At 44.6% G+C, this 14,002-nt stretch overlaps 1 protein-coding gene across 1 annotated transcript; it reads right to left on the bottom strand.

The window, feature by feature from the left end:
• Positions 1-6,401: 6,401 nt before the first annotated feature.
• OAZ1 (ornithine decarboxylase antizyme 1) lies at positions 6,402-13,898 on the bottom strand. The gene is given in 6 exon segments (XM_086947201.1): positions 6,402-6,819; positions 9,731-9,816; positions 10,057-10,229; positions 10,651-10,737; positions 10,739-10,796; positions 13,724-13,898. Coding segments are annotated over 6 exon segments (648 nt in total). The 5' UTR covers positions 13,837-13,898; the 3' UTR covers positions 6,402-6,688.
• Positions 13,899-14,002: the final 104 nt, after the last annotated feature.

Raw genomic sequence — 14,002 nt, 5'->3', positions numbered from 1 at the left:
TAGCTTAATTACAACAAGCAGGACAAAGCCAATTTGAGGTAGCAGGAGAAGACAGGAAATAGGTGAAATGGTACGGGCATATGCTAAATTGTTTGAAAATGAGTTTTCAGGGCACAGTACAAAAGAGTTGCCAGGGAGGGTGGTGATATAAGGAGTTTATCAAAGGCCTAGCTTAAGATTTTGTTTTCAGATTTGCCTAACCAGTGACATGAAATGTGTCGACTAGTTCAGAAAGTTGGTCGAGTGGAGGATTTTACAGCCAACCCAGTTTGAAGAGAACATGTTAGCCAGCATTGAGCTTTCAGGCTGTGGGAAGCAGCATGGCAAAAAACACAGCAGGCTGTTGAAATCTCTGTGAAACTTGTAGGTCATTTATTGGAATGGCTGGTGGGCTTACTTAGTGCATCATCCTTTCGAGGTTAGAAACATCAGCACCTTTGCATTAAAGCTGCATGTCAGTGGGAAAGTTTGTGGTCATTTCAATTTAAAATCGGCTGATTACAAACGACAGTGGGCCCACCCCTTCATGCTTTAGTTATTTATTTATTTATTAAAAGTGATAGTTTTTAACCATGATTTGAGAAATATTCCTGCCCCCACCCTCATAAAAATGTTGTTAATGTGTATCGTATATGTGGCTAGATGTGTATTAGATATGGAAAAAAGTTTAGGTCTACGAAATCAAATTAAAGAACTTTTGGTAAAAGCAGACAGCATTTGAAGGTGCGATCATATGTCAAAATGGCGGCTCAATTAATTAAATGATTTGCCCTCGATCACATCATTTGAAGCCAGATTATGGGTCGAGAGCGTTACAAATAGGTCAAGTAGATTAAGTCACTAGACCTGCAGATCTAGTAACATTTTCAGGATTTTTCGAGGACTGAGTACACTTGCTAATAACCAGCTATATTAGGACTGTCAGGAGTGATTTTTAGGTCTACACTGAAAAGCTAATTGAGTCAACCCTCTAAAACGAGAAAATACAGATACTGAAAGTACTTAATACCAATTAATAGTCTCATTGACTGGAAAAAAAGGGAGCTTTCAGCATGATAAACCTCTCACACAATTAAGAACTAAAACAAAAGAATCAGGAACATGGGTAGTCTGGCTTCAGAGCAGCTCCATTCCTACAGAGCTCCACCTCCACTCTGGGTCTGGGGGTCTTGAATTGCGCCAGGCCTTGGAGTTCACCCCACTGCATACTGGCCATATGAAGGAAACGGGAGTGCACCAAAGGTATTTAGTCTTGCCTGTTGGGTGGAGACAACTAACTAAGATTAACATACGAGGCAGTGGCACACTGGCAAACACGCGTGAGTAATTGAGAGTGGTTCCACGCACGATTTCCGAGTTGAAAGAAAACCAGAACGCGTCCATCAGTTAGTTCGTGTGCCTTCTTTCAGGCTCAACAGGGAATTGGGGACGTGGGATGTATGAATATATATATATATATAAAAAAACACAGAGACGTGGGGCACAGCGAGATGCTTCTTGGTTGAACGATGGGGAGGGGGGCTTAACGAAAAATACGTGCTGTATACATCGTCGCTGGGTTAACGTATATCAAACTAAAGAATTTGCTATATGCGGTTTCGGTATGAAAGATGGCTAAATACAAGACATCTTGTGCCTGGAACAAGGTTAAGGTACTGGTACTTAAACTTGAATATACTTTCGGTCGTTCGAATCTGTAATTAAAACAGAGTTAAATAGCAGTACGATACCTTTTTCAGCTCCATATCTATAGGAGCCGCCATAGCGATCTTTGTGTCTTTAACTCAAAGAACGACAGCTCCCATCAGAGTTCACACAACCGGCTACTGCGTCTCTACGCGACATGCACGCAACGAGACGTCTTACGTCACATAAGTTCGTCTCACCGTTAAAGGGAAACGACTACCCGTTAGAGAAATGACCCTTAGCAACGCGATCCCTTTACTGTTTGTCACGTCATTCCCTGAGTTGCCCGAATCGTAAGCAACCCAGGTCCCTGTTGTGCAGGGCACGTCCCACACAGCTTAAAGTCTAGAGGTGGGGAGCTAGCAAATAAATAGGGAAAGCCGAGTCAGAGTTGGGGTCCGGCTTGGTTCTTAGAGACAGTCCGTGTACTTGCCGAGCCCTGAAAACATTTACAATAGAACTCATTCAACAACAATCGCGTAAACAATGGAAAAGTCTCTTTAACACCTTAGCTGCGGCGCAAATATCCCTCCCCAGTGCTGCGCTGTCCATTGGAACTAGTGCTGAATGGACGTCCAATGGTCGTGCGCAGCACTGGGGAGGTAGCGCTCGTGACGACCGTTGGCCGTCGGCAGCGCTTAAGAGGTTAAAAACGTGTATTTCTGTAACATGTGGAAGTTTTCACATTAATAGATCACATTGTAGCAATGCACTGAGAAGTACATATTAAAAGTGATAGTTTTTAAGCATTCTGTCTTCAGCCTTGCCGTGGCCTAATCACGATTACGAATGCGGGAGGGAGGGGTGGGGGCCGGGGAGCGGCAGAGCACGACGGAGGAGAGCTGCAGCAGAGGGAGGGGGGGGGAGGCGAGAGCACGACGGAGGAGGGCAGAGGGAGGGGGGAGGCGAGCGGAGCCAAGCAGCTCCTAAAAGCAGCAGGGAAGGGAGGCGAGCAGCTACGAAAACACGACCACGTCTCTCCGAGGCAAGGAGACAATGCCTCGGAGAAACGCACGGCCATTTTCGGATTCGGGGGCGTGTTTTTGCGCCCTGAGTGACAGACAACGTCACAGGGCTAAAGAATGCAAAAAATCACGCCCCCGAATCCGAAAGAGACGGAGCTTCTTTGGAGGGACGGGTCCCTCCTTCAATGGCTGGCCTCCTTTTAGGAAGCCAGCCAATGGGAGATGAGACGAAAAGGGAGGTGGGATAAAGGAGCCACTCTAAGTAGCAATAATTCTCCTGACTTCCGGTCTTGGCCTTCGGCCAAGCCTACAGTCCCTCGACCTAAAAAGGGACCAGGCAGTCAGTTTGACCAAACTGAAGCTTGGATCACATTCCACTTCAAAATCTCTGAACTCTTCCCAGAAAGGGGACTGGACAGGCCAAGAACGGCCGCCAACACTCCTATAAATTAAGCAATGGGGGCATCTGCTTAGGACAGCAATAAAGAAATCAATGGCCATTCTTTCACAAAATTATTGGCAAAAAGGTTGCTAACCAACTGCAAGACTATCTCTGAACTCTGTTGCAACCAATACACAAAATCTTATGTATTCACCAGACATGAGTGAACATGCAAGAGCTTTGCTTGCCAAAGAAATGAAGGTGGCATAGCACCAACCACACCTTTAAGAAAATAAAGCCCATGACTATGCAAGGAATATAAGCAAGCAGCTAATTGTCTGGAAGAAATGTTCATCTCATTGGCCTACTTGCGGCTAAACGTGTCCATAAGCTTTATTCAGATGGTTAACTGGAGTCAACGAGTTGTAAAGAGACCTTTTGAAAGATTAACCCCTTCGCTACTAGTGCTAGGCCATTTCCACCCATGGGCTAAGCCTTTTTTGGCTATTTGGGGTAGTTCACGCTTAGGCCCCTGTAACTTTTTGACCACAAGGTATCCATGCCAAATTTGCATTTTCTCTCTCCTCCCCCCCCCCCCCCCCCCCCCCAACATCATGGGGATTTTAAAGGTACCAGGGTTTGTTGATTAACCCTGGAGAAGACCCAGAAATAAGCCAAAATACAGCTACATTTTCCTTTTTTTTAATGGGGAAAAGGGCTAGAGGAAAGCATCTAGTTTTCCCCTGCAAATGGTGTCGAAGGGATTGTCGTGCTAAAGTCACCATCTTCACAGCTTTCAGGGACAAGCAGACTTCAAATCAAATTTTTTTCCCCACACAGTTTTGGCATTTTACCACATCTCCAAAATTGTGGGTACCCATACTAGCATGTGAATTTATAGGACATTTTTTAAAGTTATTTTTACACATTGTCTTCTGTTGGATGGCAGAAGTGCATTGAAAGTCAACAGTTGCTCGACAATTGCGATTCCCTAAGTCTACAGATAAAAATAGTACCTCACTTGTATGGGTAGGTGTAGTGCCCGCGAAAGGAAACAGCCCAAAACGCAACGTGGACGCCACATTTTTACAGCAAAAACTGTTTTTGCCAAGTGCCTAGCTGAAGATTTTTAACCCTAGCTCTGCCAGCATCTAGGGAAACCTAGCAAACCTATACATTTTTTTAAACTAGACTCCCAGGGAAATCCAGGATGGGGTGACATGTCTGGCTCTCACCAGGTTGTTACACAGAATCCCTTGCAAATCAAACATTTGTCAAGAAAACATTATCCTCACATTTGTGGTGGAAAGCTCTGGAATCTGAGTGGATCCACAAAATTCCCCACACACAATCACATTCCCCAAAGTCTTCAAAGAACTGGTACCTCACTTGTGTGGGTAGGCCTAGTGCCAGCGGCAAACAAAGGCCCTAAATGTGTTGGAGACTTCAAAATTATCTACTACAAAACAACCAGGTTTTGCAAGGGGCACCTGGGTTTTTGGTCCTGGGGTCGGCAGTCATCTAGGGGAAACCTTTCAAACCCACACATTTCTGAAAACTAGATCCCCAGGAGAGTCCAGGGAGGTATGGCTTATGTGGAACCCCGTTACCCTACCCAGAATCCCCTGCAATCCTCAAATTGATGAAAAAAATTCATTTTAATCTAATTTCTCTGTGGGAAGGAAAGTTTTAGTGTCACCAGGCTGGCAAATTTCCTACCACCCAGCATTTTCCCCAATTCTCCCGATAAAAATGGTATCCCTCACGTAGGTGGGTCACATACCCGTGACCGGCAAGGGCCCAAAACGTATTGAGACATCAAAATAATCATAAAACAACCTGGTTTTACAAGGGGGGTGGATCACCTGGATTTTTGGCCCCAGCAGCCATCTTGGGAAACCGAAAAACCATTCCTGAAAACTACACATCCAGGGGAGTCCTGCAAGGTATGGCTCGCGTAGGCCTACCAACGTTTTCCTACCAAGAAGAAAGATGGCAAGGGGCTTGCGTTGGTAAGTCCATTCTGGGCAGCCCCCCCCCCCAATACTTAAAAGCCAACTTAATAGCTGGTGCCTAGTGAGCTCTGCTGCCCCCCGGGGGGGGGGGGGGGGGGGGGGCGGGCGCAGATCAGGGGCTACTCACATTGGTCTCCTAGAGGAGCAGAAAGACTTGAGTCTTTGGGGGTGGGCATTGGCATGCTCATTCTGGGCAGCCCAAACCTAGATTTTTTTAGTATTACCTGATTCCTATTGGGCTTTCTGCCTGCCCCCCCCCCCCCCCAGAAGATAAGCGGCTTTTGCCCCTTCTCTGCCTGAGGCGGCAGAAAGACTAGCAATTTCTTGGGAATGTGGCATTGGCATACCCATTCGGGGTAGCCCCAACCCCTACGTATATAAAAAAGAAATTCCCAGGTACTTTTTTGTGAGGTATTTGCATGCACATTCTGGGCAACCCCCGCACCTATGTATTAAAAAAATTTGGTGCCAAGGGTAGATCCGGGGCTACTGCCCCAATATACCTCCAGGGGGGTCTTGAGTTTTGAGGGTGGAGCATTGGGATGCCCCACCCTCTGGCCTATTAGAAAATCATCCCTGGTGTCCAGGGTGCTTTCATGCTGCCCCCCCCCCCCCCTGGGGGGCAGGTAGACTGGAAAAAATCTATGGCGGCGCAAAGGCCCTTGCTCAAGGGGCCGCTTGTGTGTAGATTCCTGCGCGGGGGATCCATTAGGGAAGTGGCTCCATTAGGGAAGGGGCCAACACCTCTCCCATGTGTTTAGGTACTGGGGGGGGGGGGGTCTTTTAATGACACCAGTGTGCGACTGTCATACAATAAAAACCCTAACAGGCCTTGGGAGGTTGTGGGAAGCTCTTCCCCCCCCCACCCCCAAAAAATAAAATCCCTATGTCTGCAGCAGAGGGATTTTCCGTGCCTGTACTCATGACCGAACCATTCTGTCATGAGCACTGGTGCTCATGACAGAACCAGTCATGAGCACCCAAGGGTGAATAGCAGAGGAACCCCTGGAGGAATGGGAAAAAAAGTCTAAGAAAAAAATAATTGAATAAGCAGAACAGGGTAAAGAGTTGAAAACAAGTGGATAAAATAAACATGGAGCTTAAAGTGAGGAAGTAGGAGAACAAAGAAAACAAGAGATTAATAACTAGTGATAAGTGTTTCAGAAAGATTGGTTTCCATTGCTCACTATCTTCTGGAGCTAGTGCACTCACTGCTGTGTAAAAAAACAAAAAAACTTTAATATGAAGATCTCATATTCCTAAACTAGAGTTGAAAGAAGCACATCTGTCGCCATATAAGAACCATAGTGTTACCTTTTGAAGTGCAAACATTATAACAGCAAAATAAAAAAGTAAAATATAAACCTTTATTTAGAATCAAAGCAAATATTTATGCATCAAACACAATATTAAACATCAAGAAATATACTACCAATTTGGAGTGAGCATTTATTCGTACAATCACAACATGGAGACAAAAATAATCAGATGATACGCTTTGAAATTCTCAACATCCCCCGGTAAGTGTATACTCTGCTCTCGTAACATCACTCATCGACAACAAATGTAATAGATGTTGACAAAATTTCCACAATTTCATCTTCACAAACAGGAAAGCTCTAAAAGATGCGACAACAAGTCTAATCTTCTTCCGAAGAGTCTCTTTCAAAGGTGTACGCCATGAAGCAAGCATCTGGTCTCTTGGGGACAAGGGGATGACCGGGTCTCACAATCTCAAAGCCCAAAAAGCTGAAGGTACGAAGCAGTGCAGCTGGAAAAAAAAATGTACAACATCACTAAAGATATTCCATAACTCCTCATTCATAGTCATTCAGCCATAGCCTCGTGGTGGTGTGAGAATCTAGGCGGAGGGTTGCATGGGAGTTTACTGACTGAATGCACATTTCCTTTAGGTAATTGTGTGATTAAACAGGTCTGCTGCACTATGGTCAAAAACCAGGCGCAAAGTCACAGTACAGTCTAGAAGACTGAAAGACATGGAAGATTTGCAGGTTTCAAAACAAAAGAACCTGAACTGTATCCCACCGAGTATCTTAAAGCCAATGTTATGCAGTGTGGCAGAATTCATGTACCATCAGGGAAAGCGTGCTGGCTTACCAGCATGCTGGCCAACAGCCAAATTTGACGGGCTCCCTATGAGGGGCTCTTTGGCGGAGATCTTTTATTTGGTGCTGTGGGGGTGAGGGGCCTACTTGTATAGATGTAAGGAGTGTGGACCAATCAGGTTGGAAGCCCTATTGATTAAAAATTCTCCTCTTGTTACTTCCAATTCGTTTTAACTTCCCTTGGTCCACTGACCTGCTCTCCTTACATCTACACATCTATTGGGCCCCTCGCCCCCACGTCACCAAACTGCTAATTTGAATAAAAGATCTAAGCCAAAGAGCCCGTCAGTTATTGCAGCACTGACCTGATGAGCACTCCCTCAGAAGCATGGTACCCAGCCGGGTGGGTGATGGCCCCAATACCAACAAGAGGAACTGAACTCCCCGTTCCCCCTGTAATCAGTAAGGACTTAGGACCACCTAGTCGCCTCTCCACAGACCCAGTTAGGAACTGCACACCTCATGGAATGGTTTATATTTTGGCATCTATGCTGGACCTCAGAAAAAAGCCCAGTCCCTCAGAGTTGCAATAGCCAATTTTACCATGTGGCACTAGCCCACTGCCTTGGTCTAATAAAAAAAGTACATTGCTCCCGAGACAAGGGGCTAGAATTGGCTACAAATTAGTTTTAGTCCATAGGCAGCCTTGCCAAGGGGTAAACGAACAATTACAAGGCACATTAAAGAAATAGGGACCCATCTAGACTTTCCAATGGAACAATGGTAAATTAATCTTTTAACTCCTCCCAACCTAAAGTCAACACCCCTTTGTCACAAATTCCACTGAAGACAATTTAATCCTGTAGACCGTGATGGTAAAACCAAGTTTAGTAAATGTATAATGAACTGTGCTCTCAGGCCAGCCACAAAAGGAGAACTTGGCTATTCTGGAGCAGTCTAGCTTTGATCTAATTCAATCCTTTATTTGCTGTTTGGACACCGTAATGTAGCCAAGTAGTATACAAGCAAGTTGATTTAGGCAGAGCACACCTTTAGGTGTTTGCATCTACCGGAGTATGGTTCTGCAACAATCACGGTCACTTTGGGTGGCAGATCACTAGGCAGCAGTCAGTGAGAACAGGACAATACATAATGGGAACTTCACCTACATTGTTCTGATATGCAAATGGAGCATCTCGCTAAGAAATTGAACTGGTTTGGGGCCCTAGCAAGATGGTTACATTTTTACTGCAAGCATAGGACACAAAGAAAAAGAACCTGCAGTGTAAAAGTCGAAAGACAAACTATTACTTTATCAAGACAAACAGTGCAAATGAGCGGCTGCATAGCTCGGTGGACGTGCATTTGTGAGAAACTACGAGAGCATGTATGATCGCATGTGCAAAACCTAGGTAATGAAACAAGCATTTTTCGGTCTTGCCACAAGAGATTGTTAGCAAACAGAACACCAGGACATTTTGCAGCTGCAAAACAGGACATTGGTGGTTAAAAAAAGCAGTCAATATTTTTGCAACCACCAATATGTCTGTTGCAAAAATAATTTGGCCCATCCAGCAAATTAGGAGTGCACAAGCAAGTATCAGAAGCCTGAAACAGGTCTGATTGCTTCCCATATACATTGAAGAACTAGTACTAGTGTTCAGGAATTTATTAAATGAGGGTAGCAAAATTAAACATTGTCACATGACCAATCCCAATATGCACACACATTTGTTTGTATACATTTCCCTTCATTTAGCCTCATATATCCAAACCAGTACTGAATACTGAAGTTAGATGTTCAATAAAAGCGTCCACTTAAAATAAATTGTGAAATACAGATTGGTTTGTTTGCATATTTGATACAAAACGAAATCCTGGTAGAGGCAATTCATTTATCTGCCCTATTCTTTCAGGGCCCGTGGGTTAACTTGTGCTGTCATGGCACCAGGCAGTCTCAGCAGAGTACACCTGTACAACTCTGTTCAGCCTGGATAAAAGTTAGTGTGTAGTGTCCTAGAGGTTGGGCAGGGGCATAGACCTGATTAGTTGGAGTAGTGGGGGGGGAGGGGGGAGTAGAGTTCACTGGCACAGTTGAGCGGCACGGAACAAGTTAAGTTAGTGGTGTGGATTGGATTGATTGGGAAGAAGCGGGTGGGCTACATTGGTTTGGATGTGGTGGATTAGAGTAGTTTGGAGTAGAGGATTAGAGCTGGGTGGATTAAATTTGGGTGGGTTGTATTGAAGTGACGCAGACTTTTTTGAATTGGAGTGGGAGAGACTGAGTGGGGAAGATTGCACGAGGCAGTAAAGAGCCAAGGAAGTCCAATGGGCGGTGCATGCTCGACCCTAAAAAATGGGCTGGGCACTTAGTTTAAATCCCTTGAAAATTGAGGGAATTAACTGCTGAATTGGATACTGGCTCCAGAAGTGTAAGTGGGTGGGATGTTAATGTTATGAGTAAATATATTCATTAATCCTTAAAAAGTTTCTAGGAATTACTATTTTCAGAGAAATGTCTTTTCTATACACTAACAGCAGTTTACAGAAAATGTCATAGGTGATTGGTTGCAGCTCCGATTTGGCCAGTGCTTTTTTGCACTTCAATACACTTACCCCTGTCATCTCTGTTTTTGTGGAAACAAATAAAAACGTGGTCAACTTGAAGTTGTTCTTCAGCAAATTCAAGCAGTACTGCAAAGCTAAAGAAAGCAAAAGGGGAGCCAAATTAGAAGTTGAAATGTAGACTGATCACGGACTAGATCTGTAAAAGCAGTTAACACTTGCGCAATTTAATTTTTGCAGACACATCGTCTCAAGTTTGAAAACAGGCATATCAGGAAATCTACAAGAAAACTACATGGTAAGGGATAAGAGGGACAATACAAAGGCATAAACAAACCAGGTCGTATAAGAAAATCAGAAGCACAAGAGGCGCATACCTATCTTTACTTCCTTCAGGGAGAGCACCCGTTGGTATCTCAATGTAGAGGTTGTTTTTATTCAGAACTGCTCTCCAGTTCACAAGTTTGGCTTCCGTAAGTTTGGACTGGACGTTAAGGATTCGTGTCCTATTGTTTGAAGTAAGTTCCTCTGTTACGTTCAGCCGATTATCCTTTTGAAAAAATAAAAACTTCACATGCATCTTTCCGCTCCGATTTTACCAATTCATTTTTTTAAATTAATACTCAATTTGAGGATTCAAATCTTGGTTTAAAGTTTACACAAAGACACTTATTTTCAACATAAGCACTTCAGAGTCAACAATGCACTACCGGTAAGCCAAAGTGGGGTTGTTAAAGTTTACAAAACATCCCTTATTATAACCATATCGCCTGAAAGGAAATGGTGCAAACATTCCATGCACCACCATGTTTGGACAGAAAACAAAGCATAATATGTCTGATTAAAAGTAACCAAAGAACGACACAACGGGTTCTAAAGGAAAGTGGAGACCTAGAAAACTGCAGAAATCACTACAAAAATGCAGAAAACAAGCGTGGGAGTAAAATTCGTCATTCAATGGCAATACTCACTGAATAAAATAGATTAGCTGCAAGATTGTGATCCCACTGACTATTCCCTCGCCCACCTGGGATCTTCAGGGGTGGGTGAGGGACATCAGGAGCACCACCGAGGCCCCGGACCCAGGTTACTACTGCAATTGATGGACACCATGGAACTGTGGGAGGAAAAAAGCAATTAGAACACATGGCAACGCGTTTCATAACTAACACAAACATTTACTTGGTCCAGAACCCCGACGTCCTGGTTGTTCAAACATCCGGTACAAGTTTGTCTAGAGAAGTTTCAAATAAGCAGGAGGGGCTATTTCAATGTAGGGAAGGGCATCCAAAGGGGGCGCCAATGACCTACCTGGCCAGAAGTGGATGACGCTGTTAGTCAGACATCTACCACAGTGATTTACTCTGGGAATGAAAACAAAGTTGAAAGGTCATGCCAAGTGACTATTTATGGGACATCCTCTGGACTGCCACAGTGCATAGCGATGTGCACAAAGCCTGATCTGACCATTGGTGACCCATTCCGGAGGTGTACACAAACAGTAATAGGTTTGTAAAGAATAACCTGTGCTAAATGTTCCCACGTGAGCGCCTTGATACCGCAGCCTGCATATTAAGATCTGGACGCTATGTAAACGGCGCTGTGCCTAGATCTTGCATCCGCCCAGTTTCTGCTCACGGCTTGCACTGTACCGGGAGTTGTGCAGCCCAGGCCCCTCCCATGCACCATCTCACCCCGCAGGCGTGCTGCCGCTCCGTTGCGTCATCTCAGCAGATGCAGCAACCGAAGCCCTTGGGGAAATTTCCACAATCAACCAGCAGCCATTTACAGATCTAGTTTATACACAGCCACGCAAGGCCACCATTTTGACTCTTAATTTGGTCAAAGGCTTATACATTTATTTGTTTTAAGTAGTATGTGCAGAACCACTGGACTTCTGCACATGTCTAGTACCAGTATAAAAATGGGACTACTGGCTGCTAAGCAACAAAGCCATATGGCTGCTTTTTTTTTAATTTAAAGCATTTAGCCCCAAAAATTAGCATGAGCAGATTACAAAAACGGAAAATCTACAAAAATTACACAGCCATCGGAAACTCTTGATTGTGATGTCTATTTGACATTTAAAGTAGATTGGCGAGAACGGGGTCCCTCAAAATAATGAGTCTGGTATCGATAATCCGATTACGAGAACGCTTTGTGCAGTGGTTTCATAAGGGGTTTAATACGTTCCATCCGTTTTCCAGGAACCGTGACGCCAAGAAATCCCCCAGAGCGCTAATTCACAATAAATGTAAATTTCAAAAATCACATTAGAAGGACCATGGCAACGCCAATGGTTTCAGAAATACTCTTGAAGGCGCACTGCGTACTCCTGGGCACATTTTTGCTTGCAGTTTTATGTAGGCTGGATTCGACCTAAAGGTACTGAAAGTTTGTACCTGAGCGCCAGTTAAAATACACAGACATTCATTTTGTGCACGCACAGGTAGATTAAGTGATTGGCCCATAATCACAGGATGCCGACGCCGAGACTCGAACCCGGTATTTTCAACGTAGTAAACCCTGACCGTCACGCCACACCGCTCTTGCTTTTCCTTTCATGGCTAGGCTCCGATCAAATACACGCCAAAGTGGCTTTCAGGTCTCCCAAAACACAAATGCCCATCTGCTGCTCCAACCCAATGGCCTGAGAACTGTATACCCACACCTCCTGCACACCCCATGGGAATCCTTTCCATGCACCGAATTAGGGGCGTTTTTTCTGGGAGAAGAGGGGAATAAAAAACGATTTTAGCAAAGTTCTGGCAAGCGTGTGCTGGTCACCCAGTCCCCAAGTATCCTATAAAAATACCTTTTTATTCTGGCTGGATTCTTTTTTGGGACACCTTTCTTTCTAATAAAGAAAATGCCTTACTTCTAGCATGCTCCGCCCCTTTCCGGCCTTCTAGCTTGCCCCACCCTCCTATGAGTTCTGGCGTCGCTTGCCTTGTTTACGCTCTGCGTCTCCCTCTATTGTACGTTGCTGTTACCCTGCGGGCAGGCTTCATCAATAAACAGGGAGGTACACCCACATCAATCCACATATTGCCTTAGTTAGCCCCCCTCCCCGGCATTTCTAGGCACCTCCCAGATGGTCATGGCGCATTAAAGCGACCCGAGGTTGCCTGAAGGGCAATTGGAATAGCATTCACAACTAGACTAAATGTAGATTACAACTTGCACTTAACCAATAACGGGCTGTGCGCTAAAAATGTCTGCAGTGTATATGGATTGCTTCATTTAATCAAACAACATTTTTTTGGGGCGGGGGTCCTATCCTTTCAGGCCCACAAAACATAAAATTGCTGAGTTACCTCAAAACAGAATAGATCATGTACGAATAACTGCGATAAAGATTAAACGACCTCAAAAAGAGACGGATGCAGTATTTGGAAAATCCACTTTAAATTTTATTGGCAACAAGCAAGCAATGAACTTCCAGTTAAGGAAATAAAGAACGATAAATAAATTGAATTCACAAATAATCGTCCATCTGATGCATCAGGGAAGTTCACTAGTCTATAATAATAAGCAAATGCGGATATCTGCGGGGTTCCCCTTTTCTGTTCTCGAAAGAATCGAGGGCCTTCCAGAAGTTTCTGCAAGCTGAGAATCCAGGAACTGAAAGAAAACATTAGCAAGTACCAGGGCACAGTGCCAAGTTGGAAAATCGCCGACATTCACATGAGGTCAACAAGTACAGAACCCTTCTTTTATCAGTGATCCCCTGGCCTTAAACTGCCATTTCTTGCACTAAGATTGATCTGTAAACATCGCTAAAATCCTCAATAAGGATTACAAAATATTTGGGCAAACGGGAAATTTGAAAAAAAATACCCCCCTTATTCATACCTAGCATAAAATAGCTATCATGAGAAACAGTCAATTGGATGGCCTAAGCAGGCAACCTTACAGGGGTGGCCTCCTCCCAATAAAGCTAGGATGCCAATAAAGAGAAAAAAAAATCCAAGGAGGGCTCTGTCACTTGATGCCCGGTAGGCTGAGGCCTAACAGGCCGGGTGCGAAAGGCGGCGAGCCTACCTGTCACTACTGGTACTGATAATACTCATGACGGGCATCGTTCGTTTATGTCCTTCCTTTTCTCTGGCAAAGCAATGGCTATTGAGTATCCGCTGGAGAGAGGATTTCACCATCCGGCCTCTCTGGTTTAAAACCAGGAACCTCTTGCTCCCTCCCCTCGCAGACTCAAAATGGCGGATGACGAACGCAGCAGTCCCTCTTATATATAAGCTTGCCGGCCACGCCCCCTCGTCCCCGCCTCTCCTTGTGACGTTAGAGAAAGAAAAAAAAATTCGTCAA

This window comes from Lissotriton vulgaris, chromosome 12 (genome assembly GCF_964263255.1).
Source record: "Lissotriton vulgaris chromosome 12, aLisVul1.2, whole genome shotgun sequence".
Lineage (NCBI taxonomy): Eukaryota > Metazoa > Chordata > Amphibia > Caudata > Salamandridae > Lissotriton > Lissotriton vulgaris.
The sequence above is the reverse complement of the archived record's forward strand: the minus strand, read 5'-3'. Positions and strand labels throughout refer to the sequence as shown.